Source organism: Medicago sativa, chromosome 7 (assembly GCF_051527215.1).
Source record: "Medicago sativa cultivar Bolivia chromosome 7, Bolivia_mono, whole genome shotgun sequence".
In the NCBI taxonomy this organism is placed as follows: Eukaryota; Viridiplantae; Streptophyta; class Magnoliopsida; order Fabales; family Fabaceae; genus Medicago; species Medicago sativa.
The window spans coordinates 85,361,610-85,384,500 of NC_140755.1; the positions used below are offsets into that span (position 1 = coordinate 85,361,610).

A 22,891-nucleotide genomic window follows, 5' to 3' on the forward strand; every position below is an offset into this window, starting at 1 on the left:
GTTGCGGGTAATCAATTTTATTGCATTTTTTTTTTATACTCTATCCATTTTAAAATGAAAGCGTCGTTTTAGATGTTTATACACATATTAAGAAATACAATGATTAAAAGAAAGAGAATGATTATTTTACCAAATTATCCTTATTAACTATTGATTAGTTTTAAAAGTAATATTTTGGAAGTAGTGTCTTGAGATTAATTGGAGGGTACATATGAAAAAAAAGTTATTATTGCATTAGGAAACCGAAAGTGACATTCATTTTGAAACAATTTTTTTTTTTAAAGCCGACACTCATTTTGAAACGGAGTGAGTATTTTTTTAGGTAGGTACAAAATGAGTCAAAAATTTAATATGATTCATCAATTATCCAAAGTAATGATATTTATCCAACTATTTTGACAACTTTTATAACAACGTTTTTTTTAGTCAAAAACAATAGAAAAAAAAAGGAAATGAGAAATTAAGAACACAACGGAAATATGAGAGAAAAAGTTTTAAAAAAAATTCATACAATAATTGTACAAATATCATTTCTCTTATTTGCCATGAATTGTTGTTGTTGATAGATAGGTGGATGCCTACATCTCATGTTCTAATTTCACATGTGAAAAATACTCACAACTTTAAATTAAAATTATATAGATACTCATAAATTAAAAGACAAAAAAATTTTATTGAAGTTTTTTAAAATTATTTTCTTTATATATAGTATAGATATAAATATTAATATAAATTATATAATATTTAATAAAAAACAATAGAAATTAACTAATATATATTAAAATATATTAATGTAAAAAAATTATTTAAAGGATTATCGTAAAAATAATAAAATATATTTACTAACTAAAATTCCAAATAACACATGTGCACTAAACTCGAGTTGCTAGTGACATTGCCGGTATACATGACTAGAGTTTCGAACTTTAAATTTCTCTCTTATTCATCTTAAGAGGTAAAGTTCTAGTCAATAGATTGTTTAAATATAAAAAAATTCCAAAGGTCAAACTATGTATAACATAATTTGAAAACTTAACAATTAATTAGTCAATATTTTCTTTCAAAAATAATTTATTAGTCAATATTTTTTTAAGAATTTTCCAATTAATTATGAAAACTGGCCAGTGAATCCGTTAGAAATAGAGAATGATTTTCTTCACGAGACAAATAAGAAGTTTATTTGGAGAACCATCTAATTTTGTTGCTCAGGAGGACTGCTGTGGGTATGTCTATTGGCTTCTCAAATTTTTGTATGGTCTCAAGCCATCCCCTGAGGAAGGTTTGGGAGATTTAGTGGTGTTGTTCAACACTATGACATGATTTTGAGTAAAGTGATATCACAATAAGTGCACGGTTTTGTTGTTGTAATAAAATACTCCCTCCGTTTCAAAATGAGTGTCGTTTTAGCCAAAAAAATTGTTTCAAAATGAGTGTCGCTTTCAGCTTCCAATGCAATAATAACTTTTTCTTTTCAATTCTACCCTCCAATTAATACTCGCATACTACTTCCAAAGTATTACTTTTAAAACTAACCAATAGTTAATAAGGATAATTTGGTAAAATAACCATTCTCTTTCTCTTAATCATTGCATTTCTTAATATGTGTGTAAACACCTAAAACGACACTCATTTTGAAACGGAGGGAGTATTGATCTTGTAATCATTAAGGTAACTTTTTTCTCTTCCTAAATATGCAAAATAAAAAGAAATAACATTTTGTTGTTTTAAATAAAAGATGCAAGATGATAGAAAGACGATTTAATATTAGTTACGAAAATATGCACTCGAAAAAGAGAATCGAAATCATTGGAGTCCACGTTATAACGAACAAATCAAATCACATTCTTTCCTTTTGCCTTGGAAATACATGTTTAAGGATGATGTGTTCTCTATTATATTGTTTACTCTATCTCTAGTAATAAACAAGTGTTTATCTAACATAGAACCCTATTTTCATGACAATTCATGTTACTTTGACTCATTCGGCTCGAGCACTCGTTTTTACATCCCAAATTTTTTTAGGTTATTTTCATGCTTCAAACCTTGTGCTTGGATTTATATTTCGAGCAACATACCTTCCTTCTCATTTATCAGAAGATTGTCTAAGATTTTGATAAGTACTTAAAGCTAGCTTAGGCATTTTATAATCAAAAGAAAGAAATAAGGATCATGAAAAGTTTTTCATAAGATTAGTTTTCATTATTCCAAGACCTAAGAAAACTACCCACTATTCATAGTGAAGACATAACCAAACTAAAATAAAGAAATGCAAAAAAATAAAAGAAGAAACCCATATTGAAACAATATGCATTCCAATTTATGTGCAAATACATAAGTTGACACATAGTAAGTAACGACTACACAATGATTGATCAAGTGCCAAAAGAAAACCCATAAAATATGAATTTACATAATTGTTACAATTGTGGCCCCTTCATTACAGGCTACCGCAACAACTTATGTATTTAAGAAGTTGATCATTTGCTTCCCCATCATTACTTGATAGTTTTTTTATCTTTAGTGATGCGTTTTCTAAAGTAATGCAAAGTTATCTGCCAAAAATCCGATTCTTTGGAAGATTCTAGTCCATCGTGCTTCCCCGGTCATTGAAAATGATCTTGAATGTAATATGAGTTATGCCCCAAATCATGACTTGGTCAACAAGTCTTGTTGCTTTGAAAGATTATAGTCCATTTTGCACCATTGCTTTATATACTTCTCATTTTACCTAATTACTCAATAATAGAGTAAAATGTAAATGAAACTTAGATAAAATGTAAACCCAAAAGCAATATGGCCTTTTCGGCTCAACCCATATAGCTAATTGACATGATTTTCATATAAATTTAGTGGGATTCATATGCATTTCAACCAATAAAATAGATTACAAATGCTAGAAAGTGTGTGTTAGAGAATATGTTGTTAACATTATTCTACATTTATATTAAAAAAAATTGCATTGACCTTCCAAAGATATCTTTAAATGTCAGTTACCCTCCTTCTAATTTTCATCAAAACACCCACCTCCCATACACTCACTAAAATATCGGATATTCTTTTGCCAAACTTGCATGTCTTCCTCGTCGTTTACTATATGTCTTCAATATAAATTATAGAGATATGATCATACATCGAGTATATACAATTTGATAGTTATAGTTATGTTCATCGCAACACAATCATAGTATGCGTTCTAGTGTTTTTTTTTGGCTAATAACAGATAGAGACGTAAGTGTGACGGAAAAAAAATACTAATCACAATTTTCTAGTGAGTATATGAGAGTTAAGTGTATTTAGAAAACTAGACATGTGTGAGTGTCACTTAAAGAGACTTTTGGAAAGGTTAATGCAATGGAAAATGCTAGATATCAAAAATGGATTTTCTTGATGGATTCAAGAATGACATCGAATAATCACCCTTAGATTTTAATCTTGTTTATTAAAGTTTCATAAAAAATATATATATAACACCCACCACCCCATGATTTCCATGCCGAGATTTTATTTTAGGCTAACATTAATTTCGAGACAATTTCTTGATAAAATCTTTCTTAATAAATAGCATTGCTCTAATGCAATTTCTCCTATATATTTATAGTAGGCTGAAAACGATATGCTACCAAATTCATGACAACAAAAACACATCCATGTTTCACTGACTAGGTAGTATGATATAGTGGCGCGTGCATCACATGCTTTGGTAAATGGTAAAAAGAAGTTTTGGAATGGAGTACTATAAGGATAAAATGTGCATGAGAAAAAGTTGAGTTGAAATTAGCAAAGAGATTAGGAGAAATATACAAAGATTCTTCACTTTTGTGGAATTTTGTTTTGTAAAAAGGGAATAAGTTGAGCTGGTGTTTTTCCTTTATTTCAAAGTTATAATTTGATTTGGCTGTGTGTGAGATAGGATACATGCACAAGGAAACTTAATGGGTAAAGTTTTTTTTTTTGCAATTAATTAATTAGACCAGATTTAAAAATACACACAAAAGTCCAGACTTCAAATAAGAAAAGGACAATCCTTAATTAATGAGTGAAACTTAACAGATTTTCTAAGGCAATTGGACAAGTGCAACAACTGTGGAGTCATTAAATCTAGGTTCAAACTCAACCACATCCATATAATTCTTGATTTAATGGCTCTATCATTATTATATTTGTCCAGTTGCTATATAAAAATCTAAAATCCAAAACCTATAGTAATGTTTATAAGTTTATTGTGTTACTTCATTTTTTCTTTTTTACAAAAATAAAACGATATTCATTCATTCAAATTGATAGAATACATCAAAATCAACATCGTTAAAAACGTAAAGGGTGAATTTGCAAACAAACTCACATCACTCAAGTTAATAGCATACAACAAGAAAATGCCTACAAACAATATGATAAAATCTAAATCATCATAATACCCATGTTTCCGGACCGCAACGTTGACTTCCAAATCATTGATTGAATCCGTGATCGACCGAAGCCGATCTTTTAATATGAACCAAATGAATATCGCAACAAGACGCGAAATCAAACAACGTCACACAAGACGATGGAATCACGTAAAAAACACAAGAAAAAACATATATATGAAAATCACTTATTTAGATTGAAATAAGTGGGAAAAAGATGTAGAGCGGAGATTCTAGGTCACAAAATGACCTAAAACCACCCCTCCTCGACAAGTGAAAGAAAAAGAAAACTTAGAGAGAAGTTGGAATTTTTCTCACTAAAAAAACTAGGGTCAACTATATGGGGAGTGTTTAGTGTGTTATTTCGTCTTAAATTAGATGTTACCTAATTTCTTACTTTTTTTATTATATTATTGTCTTTTTTACAATATCATTTATTATTCTTTTCCATTAGCATATTTTTATTTATTTACATTTCAATCATCTATAACTATTCCAATAACTATAATTAATAAAAATGTTTTAGTAAATGATAATATATATTTTACCACTAAAACAAAATTATTAATCATTTCTTTAATAACAATGTAAAATTCAAACGAGACACCTAAGACCATCCACAACAGAAGACCTTAAATTGGGTACTTAGATTAATTTCATATGTACACATCACTCATTTTACGGAAATACTTAATAAGCACCCATTTTTTCCAACCCAAGAAATTAAAAGAAATTATTAAATAGGTCCTACCAATAATTTTATATCATTACATTTCAACAAAAATTATTTATTTTATTAAGATTTATTAAATGGGATCCATGAAAAATGAAGAGAAAGAGGGTGCTTCCATAACCACTCTTCTCCATAGCCACCTATATGTTATACTCCACAATGGAGGTGCCTATTTAATATGGTGCTAAATAGATGAAGACCCACCATTGTAGATGGTCTAACATAGAACAGAAGGAGTAATTTTTAGTGCTTTCTAAGGATACAATTATGCATGTTTGAATTAATTGTGAGATTGATAGAATCATATCCAAATTTAACAAAAGTTACATTTTGAAGCTTTAATAGAAGTACCGTGCCACCATAATTAACAAAACTCACTTATATTTAGTTCAAGGAACTAATTACATCTCAAACATGTGGGTTATGAAAACAATTAAAAAAAAAGGGACAAATAGCAATGAGTGTCACAAATTAATGACACAAGATTACTAGCTAGGCCCCAAAACAAATATACATAAAAAATGGACTAAAGTGAAGAAGTTTATGATTTATTTGGAGTTGGAACAGAAAGCACGAAATACCCAGAAAGGAACTGTTGCAAGTGGGATACCTGTTGGGTGCAGAAATTGATTTATGCCCCAATCACTCATCACTCACAGGTTGCATTAAACAAACATGAGATCGAAACACAAGACGCATGAAGTGATATCAAGTTTGTCTACCTATTATTAGCAAAAAGAAATGGCACAATTATTGTCCCTAGAAAGTGCATGTTTCCTTTTTGCAGCATTGACAACAGTACTATTGGACCAATAGAATCAAAGCAAATATGATAAGGGTAGTGTGCTAGTACTACTATTCCCATGTGCTACCCATGTTTTCAGCTTCAAAAATACCAATATCATGACAGGTGTATCTTCTATCATTAACATTTTGGCATTTATGACACACTTTATTATATTGTTCTCATCTCATGGGCTTTATATTATTTTACTTTTCTATTCTCATACCAGGAATATTCATAAAAAAAATACCATTCACTTCAAATCTATTTACCTAAAATTAGAAATGTAGAATTTCCTCTTTTTTATACAACGTGTTGGACTACTTTCCTCAAACTAAAAATTAATTTCCTTTTATGAAATTAATAAAAAATTTGGAAAAATTAATCAATTCACTAACATTAAAACAAGAATTCTCAAAAGTGAACAATTTATTTTAGAGACTAAGGTGAGTAATATCAACGGTTGAAACTACGTGCATATGCAAAACAAATTATTGGCAGTTACATTATTAATAAATAATTTTCTTATATTACTATTTCCTACGATCTCATTATAAACAAGATTTCACTTTTTAAGTTTATTGAATAATTATATATCTGATCTATATTATAGACTATATTCATTAGTTGTTCAATAAATCAAAAAAAAAATCCGTTTATAATTGAAATTGAAAAGAGTAATGATTTTAGAGGAGGCAAATCCAGTTCATTGTAGGACATGGTTAAATAAGACTATAGTGTTCAATAAACAGGTTGGTAGCGGTTATACATCGCTCACATGTCTAAATATTTTACTCCCCCATCCCACAATAAGCGAGTCTTTTGCAAAGAAATATCATTATAAAATAACCTGGTTCATTTCACTTTTCACTACAATATTAATTAATTTTTTTAATTATAATTCTAATCAATACTACTACTTTCATTACACTCAATTCAATATATTCAATTTTGCATTTATGATAGTGTAGAATGCACCAACACTTAACAAGAGCACTTAAAATCATTTTTCCCTCTCATTCATTTATATATTTTTCTTAATAAATGTGAAATGAACAAATGACTCATTTAATCCTATTGAGAGATCGGGTGTAACATGAATTCGAACTTAGTCATGAAATAAATCGGATTATTTAAGGTAACCGTGTCTGAATAAGACATAATGAGATTGGGACGTTCATATAAGAGAAGAATAATATTGTATCACTTCACATATTTACATATTTTGATGCTTTGTCACATTACTATAGTTTCAATCAAATTAAAAGCCATTTTTGTTGAAAAATTATTTATTACAAAATATAAAACCAGTCAAATTAGTCCTGTAAATTTTCTACATGCAAATTAAGTCCATTTGAAAATTTAGTTATTTTCATGCAAAATGATACCTATAACATTGCAACGGTATAGCAGGAGTTTTCGTACACATGTGCATTCAACATTCAGCTCATACCCTCTACCGAGAAACACTTGTTGTACAGACTAAAATGACTAACATGTTGGAGATCATATAAAATTCAGGGACAAAAATAACCGAGGTTTACGGTTTCAAATATCAATTTTATCATTTATGCATTTTTTCCTGGTGGACTGGAAGTTTGATTTATTTTTCATTTTCAATTAATTACTGCCCGAGCAATCTTTTATCTTTCGGAGTCAAATTCTAAATTGGGATTTTTGAAACAGGATTGATGCTCATTGAGTAAGTGGACTCCACTCTTCTTCTACTCGTTCTTGTTTTTGACACTGATGAGGTGTGAGGTGCATTTAATTTACAGATCTACCAACGTGGGTATTTTTTTATAAGTTAATGCATATGCTTTGTTTAAAATGTTCATCTTTGTATACTTTTTCAAAATAAAATAGTTTTTTTATTGAATTATTAATGACTTTTATCGTATAGAATTTTTTTCATCTTATCCTACATATTATAAATTTTCAAAACCAATTTTAATCCATTCAATTAGATGGTTATCCCTAAAAAGAAGAAATTAGAATCTTATCGTTCAGAAATTTAGTGAAATATATTTATTTAAAATTTTAATCCATTAATAAGTAAAATCTTAGTATAAGATAACACAATATATCTTTTGTATATATTCATGCTGCCAATGATGTGCATTAGTTTTCTTTTCTTTGGTGTTTGCAGTATCCTGGAGCTGCATCAAAGAATGTGCTTTGAGATGCTTGGTTGGGGGGTACCATTTAATAATTTATCGCTCGTTACTGCTGAAAATGGCAGTGTTGCCATACTCACGCAAGCAAGCTCCCTCCTGTCAAACAGATAAACTGAGAGAAACCAAAGAGAAGAAAGAAATCATGATCATACCCTCACCAGTTTAATAATGCTGCTAGTTTTTGCTGGATACTCCTCCACTCATAAGGGACATAAAATGTGCATTGCAGCTTATTCAAATAAAATGATAAAATGATATTTCAGCTTTATGAGATCATTTTCCAATTTTACACAGTGAAAAAAAAGGCAAAAAACCTAAATATAACCTAGACCTCCCAATTGCCACAAGAAAAGGAACCAAAACTGAATATGGTCAAAATCTCCCTGGGAGAAACTCTCTTAACTTTAGGGAGCTAAAGTCGCCTACCTTTATCTCTATCTATCTTTACTCACCCTACTTAATCATCTTGTTATTTCATAATATTCATCATTCTCTCTCCTCTATGCACTCAAAGTCACCATTCTCTCTTCTAAAAACTCAAATTCGCCATTCTCCCGTCTCTATACACTGGTTAGCCACTTCAAGTTCAGTCCTCAAACAGAAAATGTCCGCTTGAATCTGATAGAGTCATGGAGAAACAATGCGCGAGGTTTTATGGGTTTCCTACAGAGTAATGAAAACGCAAGATAATTAGTCATTTCAGGTTACCGGGTGTTAATTAAAGAGGGAAGACACGATAAAGATTTTGAATTACAGATTGATATGATTGATGGTGATGCAGAACAGACTCCAAAAGAAATAAGATATTATAAACATGCATGGTGGAATAGGAAATATTTACCAAATGTGATGTAAGTGCATGTGATTAAGTTAGCCATTTATATCGCATCAGAGAACACGGCCCTTTGAAATTTTGCTGACAGCTTTTGGTAGGACTGAAATTCTGAGGGCTGAACCAGTTTGATTGCCATCTTAAAGTGCTTCATTGTTACAACGGAAGCATCAAAGTTTTCCTGATAATGTCACAAAAAGATTAACATATTAATATATATATTTTTTGTCAACACAGCATCAGAAATCATGCTGAATGACTAACCTCCAATGCTGCAAGAGCTGCTTGTCGACATATATGTGCTATGTCAGCCCCAGTATAACCATCTGTCAGTTGAGCCAGTTCATTCATGCTAACATCAGAATCATATGGAGTTTTGCGCAAATGAATGCTAAATATCTCTTCTCTGTCTATCTCATTTGGAGGTCCAACATATAGAAGACGGTCAAAGCGTCCTGCAAATAAGATATTTAGGCTGATCAAAGTCATACCTACTCATCTCCTTAGTGCATCTGTGTGTGTGCCAGTGCTTGCAGTGACAGACACGGAATAACAAAACGGTCAATACCTTGTCTTAAAAGAGCAGGGTCAATCTTGTCTGGCCTATTTGTAGCAGCTATGACAATAACATCAACTCTTTTAAGCACACCTGCAAGACATGAATTTTTGGTTAAAAGAAAATGTGATTAAGTCATTTTAGGGCCAACAACTATATAAGCAACCATTCACATTTCAACTGGCTCGAGGTTCATTACTAACCATCCAATTGAACAAGAAGTTGAGCCATGACCCTATCAGACACTGAAACACCGTCACCATCTTTCCCACGAGTTATAGCAAGACTGTCAATTTCATCGAAAAATATAATTGCTGGGGCATTTGCCCTTGCTTTATCAAACAATGATCTGACGGCCTTCTCAGACTCACCAACCCATTTGCTGAAGAGTTCAGGACCCTTGACTGCTAGAAAGTTCAGTCCTGCTTCAGAAGCAACTGCACGTGCCATGAGGGTTTTGCTACAACCTGGAGGCCCAAACATCAATACAGCTGTTGGAGGATCAGTCCCAATACGGGTGAATGCATCACGGTGCTTTTGGGGCCATACTACTGCTTCCAACAATTGATTTTTGACCTCCTTCTGGCCGCCGATATCTTCCCAATTAACCTTTGGAACCTCAAGGGTCACCTACATAGACAAAAAAGGAAGAAAAAAAATTACCATGATAGTTTTTTTTTTTTTTTTGAGGGGATACCATCGCAGTATTATTCTTCACATTTTGTTTCGGAAAAAAACATTGATAGCACAAATAACTCACTAGACTTTTGACATAAAGTGATCATACTTTTTTATCAAGTGCAGATCATGAAAACACAATCACAGAGAGATTTTTTTTCTTGAGACGGCAATTCCGAAGTCCAAAAGTTGACTATTGTTTACCTTTATAATTACAAAATTGTTTACCTTTATAATTACAAAACTATGACTAATGACAATTTGTTGAAATTTGGGGCCTAACTCATCCTTACAAAACCGGCTTGTAAGGTGAGGAGTGCCTCCTCTTTATAAACTCTGATCAAGCTTCCTATCTAACCGATGTGGGACTAAATCCACCCCTCAAAGACAAGCCAACATAAGGCAACTAGGGGCAAATCACAATTTAAGGTTTTGTTGACTATTGTTTACCTTTATAATTACAAAACTATGACTAATGACAATTTGTTGAAATTTGGGGCCTAACTCATCCTTACAAAACCGGCTTGTAAGGTGAGGAGTGCCTCCTCTTTATAAACTACTGATCAAGCTTCCTATCTAACCGATGTGGGACTAAATCCACCCCCTCAAAGACAAGCCAACATAAGGCAACTAGGGGCAAATCACAATTTAAGGTTTTAAGGTGGAATTACCAACACACCTCCTATCGCAATTAAGGTGGAATTACCAACACACCCCCTCACGCTCAGACCCAATGGGCATGAAGCGTGGCAATGCGGAATCCCGACAACGGTAGATCTTGGATAGGCTCTGATACCATGTTGAAATTTGGGGCCTAACTCATCCTTACAAAACCGGCTTGTAAGGTGAGGAGTGCCTCCTCTTTATAAACTCTGATCAAGCTTCCTATCTAACCGATGTGGGACTAAATCCACCCCCTCAAAGACAAGCCAACATAAGGCAACTAGGGGCAAATCACAATTTAAGGTTTTAAGGTGGAATTACCAACACACCTCCTATCGCAATTAAGGTGGGATTTCCAACACAATTTATAGTTGAATGGGGATCTGATTAGAATTGACATCACTTGTACAAGTGATTTCAAAGAGACAGGTTATACATTTTGGAAGCTTGAGCATTTTATTATGTGAGAATTGAAGGGGATTATGAAAAAATTTAGGAAACCAAAATGAGCCCAAATCAAATAGGCATATCCCCCGCTGAGAGATATTTTTTTATTAAAAACTGACTCCCAAAATTCTAATTATGCCATTAACCATACCTCTCTCATGGCACTAGGTCTTATTTCAGGCCTAGCCTTCTGAAAATCCTCAAAAGTCACTTTCAAAATATGCTCTTCTTCACCATGATCAGGCGTCTCATCTATAATTTCAGAAGTTTCTCCCATCAGGAAGGAAGGTAATAAAAGACTGGAGGCCACCAACATATCTGAAACAGACGAAGTTATAATACCTGAATGGTCTCTCGAGTTTGTTGCACTTTTCAATGGGGTGGGTTGCTTTGTTATGTCATCAGAACTAGCATTGCAAGTCTTCTTAAGTTTCTGTTCAGCATAACGTCGTAGACAAATAAAAGCTGCCCAATCGCGAAGGCCAACTAAATCAGCACCTACAAATCCATGAGTTATTGAGGCAAGCTCTTCAATTTGTGTCTCAGAAAGAGAGTGATCTATTTCACAGAGAATAACGCGCAAAATATCTCCCCGTTGCACTTGTGATGGCACACCTGCATTGCATATGGAATTCTAAGGTAGTGGTGTTTGGTAAATGAATTCTGTGAATCCATCGTCCTACTTAAAACAGATTAAAAAAGAAAAATAAATAATTTTAGACGCTGTTAAGAACTATGGGCATTTATATAATATATTTTGAAAAGGCTCCAATAACATGTTGATCAAAAGATTAAAGTTTTTGCAAGGAGTGAGTTTGATATTGAGGGCCCTACAAGTATATACTTATACAGTAGAATTACATATAAACAAGCTTATAACATCGAAACCCAACGCTATAAAGAAGCTTAATTTATGGCCATGTATTTGCGAAATTTTAGTTTGTTAATATCCCCAATGCAAAAAGGCTGCCTTATATTGGAATGGCTGATATATCTAGGACTCATATATATAGAGAATAATAGTAATAAGAAATATGATAATGATTTTATAGTAACTTTGACACCAAGGACTGAATGCTAACCCCTATTACTCCTTATCCTATGTAAATAGGGAAACCAGACAACAAATTATAACATAGGATAAGGAGTTGGTTCTAAGATTAAAAACTGTTCTTTCCATTGTGTATTTGCTCATAAATTCTGCTTTTCTTCTAACATATTATGTGCAAGTATCTTAGTTTATCTCTTACGATCAGTTTTTAATCTTAGAACCGACTCATTTACTTGGGTTTATTATGATATTATATTATTTATTAGTGATTAATCTAACATAATAATAAAGATATTATCAGATATTTCATATACTGTAACAGTAACTATAACCAACATCTCATGTAACTGCCTCTCCTGTACAATATAACCGAGTCCCATATACTCAGGCAACAATTCAGAAATCAACATTTTAAAGATTCCTTTTTCTCTTGGTTTTTTGCATTTTCTCTCTTAAGAACCCTATATCAGATTCTTATATTGTATCTAGAGCTCGTGAACTCATAGAATGTGATATAGATAATATTTTTACTGTAGTCAAATGTGCGGGCAGAAGTTAGGAGAGAAATTCATATGTTTACAAGAATAGGAATGCATTTCAAGATAATAACATGCTATTCATACGGAGCTATTAACTTAAATCTTACCAATTTCAACTTCCTTGTCAAATCTTCCAGGTCGTCTGAGAGCTGGATCAATACGGTCAAGCTTATTAGTAGCAGCAATCACAACTAACCCTTCATTTCTTCTAATTCCATCCATCAGACCCAATAAGGTTACAACCAATCTTTTAGATAGCTCTTCACCCCCATCTTTCCTTGGGGGGCAATTGCATCTATTTTATCAATAAATATCTGTATGTGACAGAAATCCCATTATTGAGATTCAGCAACATACAAGAATTTAGAATATAAAGAATTAGTTTAGAATAAATTTCAAGATAATCCTGGCGAGTTCAAGGAATTTTAAATCATAGAAGAGAATCAAACAAAACATGACATTTCGATATATTTTTTAGCCTTTTTAACTCTAAAACCAAATCAGAATGTGAAACACAAAAACCAGGTCACTGACAATAAAATGCTTAAATTTTCATTTTATATAATACTAATGCCTGTAAATTTTATTCATTTCGACAATTAACAATATTTTGTATTAAATGCTTAAAAATCTTCAGCCATCCGGCCACGTTTTGACTTCTTTTGATTGATCAAGACCAACATGACAACAGCACAATTCTTATATATATCATGAAGCCTTATAATATTAGGTGTTTCACAAATTTCACAAGCACCACACGCACCACAATTCATATGACATGCTTTCAGAAAATATCTCATTGTAAATATATTGATATCGATTGTATTATACTGTCTTAGAACATGTATGAAAGAGATAGAAATAAAATTACATTCAGAAATTATCAGTACCAACATGCATATGAGTTGTTTGGAGGAACTCTTAGCTATGTTCCAGAACAATGTACAAAACTACTCCATCTCATGAAAACTGTTCTATCTATCAAGAAAAGTTGGTGAAAGCCCAAAACCAGGCCATTGAACAACATCCAACCCAGAATTTGAAAACATTGGCTTTGACCGGAAATTTGAAAATATCACGGATTTCTGCACTATGTGTTTACTTTCAATGTAGATACTAGTCTAGCACTGGGCAATTCTATTGACAGAACTTAAAGTTAGTGAGGGAAGAGGTGAAACTTATCTAACACCAGTAGCTTGGACTTTGGAACCATCTCAATAGTGATATGACGTGGAGATTTGAGAGGTGACAATTTAGAGAAAAATGAGGAATTACTGGTAAAGTGATCAGCTGTACTAGAATCCAGATATATCCAATAGAAGTGAGAGAAATTAGTATTATGACAGGCATTGTGTGTTTTAATAGAAGTGAGAATTATGAGAGGGCAACTCTCTGTGTACTTCACTTGTTGCTTGATCTCAGTGGAGTGTTTCCTAGATTAATCCAACAAGATAAGTAAAACTACCTATGTCTAACTCTTGAGTCCAATACAATGCTAACTTGCTAAGGTTAATATTAAAAGCCTTAAACTTCAATGAAAAGTTAATAACTATTTTTGTTGTGAAATGTAACTCTTAATACGTGTATGAACCAATATAAGAGCATAAATTATTCATTCAAACACAAAATGTCAAAATACGGAAACACACTCGCTTGGCAAAATATCTAACCACGGCAGGTGCAGCTTGAATGGCTGAATCAAAAACTTCTTGCAATGCTTTCTCACTTTCCCCATAATTCTCGGTAACAATTTCAGGTCCGTTTATTGAGAAAAATTTGACCCCAGCATCATGGGCACATAATTGAGCCAGGGAAGTCTTTCCCGTACCAGGTGGACCATGAAGAAGGACCCCTCTGGTATTCTGCTGACCAAATCTACATATTGCAAAAACAAGAAACATAAGTGCATAAGTGCGGAATTGTTGGCAAATGTGCATAGAAGTTTGTGAGACATTAGAATAGAGATTCAAACTACAATTTCAATAATTGACTGGCAGAAATGTATATAATTGCTTTCCTTCATATTTAATTTGGAAGAATAAAAACTCATAAATATTAAAACTCAAAAGGATAAAATATCTAAATTTTCAACCATAAATTCAAAGACCCTTTCCAATCAGATTTTTTTTATGAAATAATCCATTAGAAAATATGAGCAAACAAGTATATGATCAGAGGATATTCCATAATTGTTCTGAAGCAGAAGTATTAAATGCTCTCTTCCACGGGAATACAAAATGAGAAATGTGTAAATCAGTGCAGTAAAAGAAGCCAAAAGGCACAACCAAGGCACTGAGGTGAAGCGTTAGAAGGAGCTCAATACCACTTTCTAGTTGATATGCAGCACCTTTACTGATGTGCATGCCTTTGTGCCTAAGTCTTCGTTTGGGAGATAGAAGGGAAAAGGGAGGGGAGGGATTGGAGGGAATGGGAGGAATGAAAACATAGGAATCTCTCACATTTTTAGGAGTGTTTTGAAGGGAATGGGATGAAAATAATTATCAGTAATTTTTTTTAGTATTATTAAGAGAATTAAAGGATTTGAAAATTTATTCAAAATTCTCCAAAGCTCCCCCCCCCCCTAATGCATTTTTTACCCCATATTGGAGGGTTTTAGTCCAATGCAAAAAAAAAAAAAAAATCTCAGGCAAGGTCGAGGGCTACTCACCCTTCTCATACCCTTTACTCTTTCCTTTATCCTCAAAACTCCCCCCACTCTTTCGCTCAAAACTTCCAAACATAGCCTAAATGTACTTCATTTTAGGTGAAGATAAATTAATTCTCACGCCTAAACGGTAAACCTTGGAGAAATAATATCAATTGTTAATAAATTTAAGGTTAAATGAGTTTTTAGCCCCTATAAAATTCACGATCTATCAAGTTAGTCCCTACATAAATTTTGACCAATTTAGTCTTTATTTTGCTTTTATGGGACCAAATGCAGGGACTAAAAGCACTACTTTTTACAGAATTAATAAAAATAAGGACTAAAATTGAATAAATTTTATGTAGGAACTAAACTTACAAAGTTGTAATTTACTTACTTTACAGGGGCTAAAACATAATTCATAAATTTAATATTATTACCAAATTTCTTAATTCTTGTGATTTAGTCAATAAGATCCTATATTTAGAGACGGATGTAGTAAATGTTACTTTGTTTGGAGGTGAGGCTATTGGGTATTTGCTTTGCCACCCAACATACATGAATAGAGAGCTGAGATTCTGTGTGGAGTGGCACCAAAAGAAAAGGACGCTAGTGCTACCTAAGATCCAACAGTACACTAGCCTAAACCACATCCTTATGAAATTATGAGGGATAAATACAACAGAGAATCCAAATAAAGAATATGTCAAGCCTTCATCTCAAACATTAGACAGAGTTTGCTGCAGGAACCATAGTCTACCGTCAGCAATACTTGAATCCACCAAACATAATAAGATGCATTAAACAGCACACAATGTATGGCAAGGAAATTAATAAGTCTTCAACTTTATATGACACACAAGTGAAAGTATAAAATAGACAAGACATACCTTGATAAAATATCATTCAATGAAAAAGAAATTATGCGCTTCAAAAGAATTTCTTCTTTAGATAGACCACCTAATTTAGAAATATTATCAAGTTTCAGACACAATAAGTCCCTTTGAATTGACTCTTCAAATGCTACATTTGACGGCAAAGATAAAAATACTTTTGTTTCCCAATTGACAGTGAAAGCCAGATTCACATTCTCTACCGCCATTTCAGAATCCTTAAGATTTAAATTGCTGCTCCCATTCAATGAATAGTCATATATGGTAGTTGACACCTTTTTAATGTCCATCACTCGGAAAATGAAAAACTCAGACAACATTTGGACAGTCACAAAATTCCCCAGCAATAAACAATGAGAGTATAACAATCCAGTCGCACATGTTTCTAGTAATTTTTTGGAACTTTCATTTCCTAATGCCTTGCTAACATCAAATGAAGTCGCCGATTGACCATTATTATCGGTTACACTTGATGCTGAATCTTCATATACAGGGGAAGAATACACGCTGTCATTAGAAAACCTTGATCCATAAGAAGGTGTTTTAGGAGACGCAACACTATCATTCTCAGATTGGACACGAGATTTTGACTTAGACAAGTCCAATGAGGGGGAATTATTAACTTTCAATGGTGTTCCACTCTTACAAGTAGCCAGCTGAAGATATATTTCTTTGCAATTATATATCAAGGATTGTTTGTGTACTGGGTGAACAAACACACATGTTCCTAAAGGAGGACGTCCCATGGCAAATGAAAGATTCGAAGAGAGGCGTGCTCCATCCTTCAAAACCCAAATAAATATCACAAAATGTAGGATTTTGATAAAGATAGATCTACTGTTATACATAATTATCAAACATCAAAGAAACAAAGCCACTATCTAGTATGAATCAATCATATTTCAAATGAGCAAAATAACAGCAACTTCAATGAGCTATTTGTTAATCCTAGTCTTATGCCTTTTCATAGTAATTTTCTAGATTGAGACAAAGTAGAACTAGAAGGTAAAGGTGTATGAGGTAATTTTCTTTTGTTGTTTGTTCTTCAACAAGTGTAGTCTACAGTATGGACAACATATTGTGCTACTTCCGGCTTTGGTTAAAAAAAACAAATTGTGATTAATGAAAAAAGAAGTTCCAAAATCTGAACCAAGTTATCAAAGTAAACAAAAACATCTTATATTTATTTTGTCATTTCCTGTCTATTGGTCTATTATGGTGAAATAAAATCTGATTATTAACAAGTCCTTCCTACTAGAATTACTACAAGCAACAACAACGACAACAACAATATTACTAATAATGCATTTCTCATACTATTTTTCCTTCTAAATTCTCCTCCACAATACAAAACGACTAAGAGTTTAATGAAAATACATTGATACCTTCATCCAATCATATTTCACGATTGAGTCACTTCGTTATATATTACTATATCATAGCAGAATTTGAACAAACCGCTGGCGAAAACTAACCTTCTTAGAAGGCAAAACCGTTGCAATAACAAAGTAATTTCCAGCAATATCATCATCCAATGTCTTAGATGTATCCAATCCATAGCATTTGACACATTGATTAGTCAATGAAGTAAGAGGAAAATTGTGCGATTCCGGCATCACTGAAGAAGGAATAGAAACCTACAAAATGAATCAAAATATATAAAACAGGAATAATCAATCATAAACTAACTACCATAGTATAGAAGCATAATAATAATTCGATGAAAAGAGAATTACGGAGACGAGTGAACCGGGAGCAAGAGAAGAAGCAACCATAGAAGACTCAGAAAGCCAAATTTTGGCGGCGCCTTTAGAAAGAGAATCGGTGGATTCGACGTCGATGATTTCGGCGACGAAAGCGGAATGTGAAATGAAGGAAGGGAAGATTCGAGAAGCATGTTGGAGGAGAGAGTCGAACTGAATGGTGGTGGTGCGTGTTGGAGTGGAGGCGGCATCTGGAATTGACGATTGTAACCTTGATTTGGATTTTGATGATTGCTTCTTACTGCTGCTGCTACTGCTATGCTTTGAATTTGAATTTGAAGAAGGCATGGTTGAAATGAGAGTGTGCGCTTTTTCACAGAGAAATGGTGGAATTTGTTTGTAGTTGAGGTTTGAGTGTGTTAAGTTAAGAAGAGAGGAATGTATACAAGGTAAAACCCTTCACTCCCACGGTAGGGTTTTACTTTAAACTCAACTGGGTTTACAAGAACGCTAATGGCTCGAATGTCTTCAGTCTTCTTCACGCTGTGTCTGTCTCTGTGTGTGTTTATTTTTTAACCGTAGTCACATTTGTTTTTGTTAAGGAATTTAACCGTAGTCATGTTGTCTATTTACACTAACAAAATAAAATCTATACTTTATTTCAATGAGTCCGTTATTTACTCTTTCTTCATTTTAAACATTTATGGTGTTTTTTGTTTTTTCTATAAAGAATACTTTTCTATTTTACACTTGAATTTTTTTGGAATATATAGAATTTCAAACTTTTCGGTTGATCTTATCATGAAACCATTCCTTTTTTTTTTTTTGAGGGAACGAAACCATTCCTATAAGCGAAAAAATTTAGTTTCATTGAGTTTAAATTTTGAATAAACCATTGCTAGTATTGATCTTAGGTGGATTCTAAGGGTCGGGGTTCAATTAAGTCCTCACCGGTGTATCATTAAATTTCACCATCGATTAAATTGCCCTACATAACATTTGGTAGTCATTACCGCACCTGCATCAAACCACTCCTCTTTGATTCACTTTCTTTCTACTCGCAACTTCGGCATCTTCCGGCGAACAATCTCCGTCTCCATCTAAATTCTCTACAATTTTTTATCTAGGTTATGTGTGGACAATTTTTTCTTCAAAAATTAAAAATTGGTTCTCGATTCTAGAAACATTTTTTCTTTCTTCGGGTACGTTTTAGAGAGAAGTGGGATGTAATAAAGGAGGGGAAAGAAGATTAAAATTAAATACTAATATGAAATCTAAACACTTTTCCTCTTTCAATCTCAAAAAAATTGTTGTTTGTTTGGTGAGAAACTCTCGGACACACTTGTATTTGTCTTTGAAATACTAACTTAGTTACATATTATATGGCCACCTTGATTATCACCATGCTGTAGTTATACGTGTACATAATTTCAATTCAATGGATTTGGATTAATCACAAAAAAACAAGACACTTGGTTGGAAGTGAGATTAGAGATCTTGTGAAATTTCACCATTGAAGCAAAGTGTATAAGAGGACGCAGCTTACACATATGGGAGATTCAGGGGAAGATTTGTGTGTGGAAATCTATAAATACTCTCTTCTTTATTTTTGACACATCTAGACCGTGTATTAAATCTAATGGTTTAATTTAGTGGTACACCGGTGAGGGACTTGCTTGAACCCTCACCCTAAAATCCACCTTGATCTTATCATGAAACTTGTTTATAAAGAAAAACAATACTAGTTTTAGTTTTATTCAAAATGTGTATAAGCAAGAGTAATCGAAAAAAGATATAATTGATAAATTGAAACCTTAAACTATCGAAATAACAATTAAATGTTCACAAAAAATTATATTAAAACAACATTTAAAAGGATCGGAGCAAATATAATTTATTTATTGACAAAAAAAAATGCAAATTTAGATGATTTATAAAAAAGTTTACAAAAAATATTATGTTTGTAGAGGGAGAGAGTGGGTAAATAATACTTTTCTTTTTGAAGTAAGTGGGTAAATAATACATGAAACTCACATATAATGAGAAATTTCATATTAGAACTCAAAACACTACGGATATTCTACCTAACAATTTTGATATTTATCGGTTGAACTTTAATTTATGGATTTTTTTTCTTGAATATGCAAAGAAAAAGCAATATAATTTTCAAAAGGTTATTCTTGAATTGGTGAAATGAGATTATTTGGAGGAAAATGAAATGAATAGTTTTCTTCTAATTTCTTTCAAATTGCCATTAGATAAGTCATTGAGTTAAATATTTATGGTTGGTTATGAGATTTTTGTTGTCTTGCGTCAACCAAAATAACGGTCCTCTTTAGTCATCTTTAGGACAACCATTTTCACTCTTATTTTGAAGGAAAAACAATATAGAGAAACAGTAAAAATACAATGGAAGTATGTGAGAAAAGTATTCCCAAATTATCATAAAAAGATTGTACAACTAGCATTTTTCATGAAAAATTTTAAGTTCAAAATTTAACAATATAAATAAATAAATTCATTAATGCATAATAGCATTAGCAAAGATACAAGTCAAAATAAAGAAAAACACTTCACTATGTGGAATACATATCAATCTAATAGACATCGCAACAAACAACACAAAATAACACCATCAACTATTTTTCTTAAAACAAGGGTGGGAATAGGCTAGACCGAGTTAGACTTTACAAGACTTAAGTCCGACCTCGTCAAAAAATTTAAGGCCTTAGCCTGGCATGTAGCCTATCATATGCTTAATTTTTGTCCGATTCGACCTTTTGAAAGTTTGATATGACCCGCTAGCATGTTTAAAAGTCTATTTCATATGAACATCTTTAAATATGTAATCGATCTAAGTTTAAATAGACTAGTAAATTAATATATCAATAAGATTAAACTCTCTTGTGATATTTAACATTAACTTATAGAGAATTTGACTATATATTAAATTATATTTTAATTCTAGTTTATAATAATACATTTAAATATGCAAAAAAAAATATCTATACTATTAAGCTTAAATTACCGAAAAGGTTAACAAATTTATAATTTTAATTCAAAATGAAAAATATAATATAATAATGTTAGTAATAAATAATATTATTCATATTTACTTAAGTATGTCGATTTGATAGACTTAAGAGGCTTTTTTTATGGCATGCGGTATGACCATTTTAGCTAAATAGGCTTATAAAAAAACCTAAGTCTCGTCCCATGAGCTTAGCTCACTGGTAGGGATAAATGCATAATATATGCAGGGGCCGCAGTTCGAACCCCGGACACCCCACTTCTCCACATTTAAAATGTGTGAGCTCCAGCCCACTAGGCTACTTGACAAAAAAAAAACATAAGCCTCCTCTATTTAAGAAAAAAAGCCGGACCGACGTAGGCTAGACGATACGCCCATGTAGGCCGGTCGACATGTTCTCATCCCTATTTAAGAAAAAAAAAGCCGGTCCGACGTAGGCTAGACGATACGCCCATGTAGGCTCGGTCCGACATGTTCTCATCCCTAAAAGTAACCGAACATTAGTCTCAATAAATAACTAAATTTAAATTGTGATAATAAGCTAGTCATTATAATATTTAATGTTGTTGGCGGGGCCGGCCTAAGGGCCAAGCAACCCAAACAAGGGCTTTAGGTCTCAAAATTATTGAATGCACGAGTTATTAGTTAAAGAACGGATAAAAACATAAATGATGTATCATTAGTTTTATATTAAAAAAATCAATTTTGAATGTTGAATAAATCACATGCAATTGATTTTTTTCTCATTCTCATGAATTGAACATGACATTTTGAGACATGCATTTCAATCACAAACAACAACATCAATCGGATGCATCCTTAAAAAAAAACATCAATCAGATGCATGAACCACCGATATATATATATATATATATATATATATATATATATATATATCATAATGAATACATATCTCCATTATTATATTGAATATAATTTTTTATTCATGCATTTCAATCACAAACAACATCATCAATTACATGAATGAACTACCAATATATCTTGCAAATAATGTATATCTTTCATTGATCGTGTATAAAACATGACTCTTAGAGTCATGAAAGTCGTGTGAGAATAAATATTATATGTTAAAAATATTGATTGTAAATTTTAACCCGTATTACATTTATGCATTATGTATCTATTTTCTATAAAATAACTACTTTTATTTTTAATAGCTATTTTATTTTTAATTAAAGAATAATTCAATAGAGATCCACCAAATTTATTATTTTCAATAACTTTAAAAAATAAATATTATAATCAAACACGTGCAACGCACGGGTTGAATACCTAGTTTCTTAATACATATTGGCCTTGAAATTATTGCACAACCTTTTACCTTAGGCCTTAAAAGTTAAAATAGTGATAAATCGCCTCGACATTACATTGATGTCATTGAAGTCTCCATGTTTCTTTAAGATTATGTTTGAATTGGTGGAATGAAATATGGAGGTCTAAATTCAAAGACAAACACTCAAAATATAGTGAAAGAAAATTGAGCCTATGAGCATTTGATTACGGTCCAAGTAATTTTGATATTTTATGTAGGTTGTTGTAGATCTTTTCAAGAGCTTTCCAATATATTAAAAATGCATCAAACGGATCAAATGTTGCAGCTTCAACCATTACACTTATGGTTTTGTTGTCTAGTCTATATACAATGATGATGTAAGAACTATGAACTGAAAAAATGAGGAAGCTTATACATGAATTTTTAATTTCACTACAACAATTGCTAGGAGAAAATA

General features: G+C 32.2%; 1 protein-coding gene across 1 annotated transcript; it reads right to left on the bottom strand.

Annotated features, from left to right (window-relative positions):
* Positions 1-8,308: 8,308 nt before the first annotated feature.
* Positions 8,309-18,670, bottom strand: LOC146909564 (calmodulin-interacting protein 111-like). The gene is given in 12 exon segments (XM_085724994.1): positions 8,309-8,763; positions 8,942-9,113; positions 9,197-9,387; positions 9,501-9,581; positions 9,692-10,118; positions 11,428-11,891; positions 12,974-13,153; positions 13,156-13,180; positions 14,537-14,741; positions 16,404-17,188; positions 17,882-18,043; positions 18,143-18,670. Coding segments are annotated over 11 exon segments (2,970 nt in total). The 5' UTR covers positions 18,458-18,670; the 3' UTR covers positions 8,309-8,763; positions 8,942-8,978.
* Between the last annotated feature and the right edge of the window lie 4,221 nt (positions 18,671-22,891).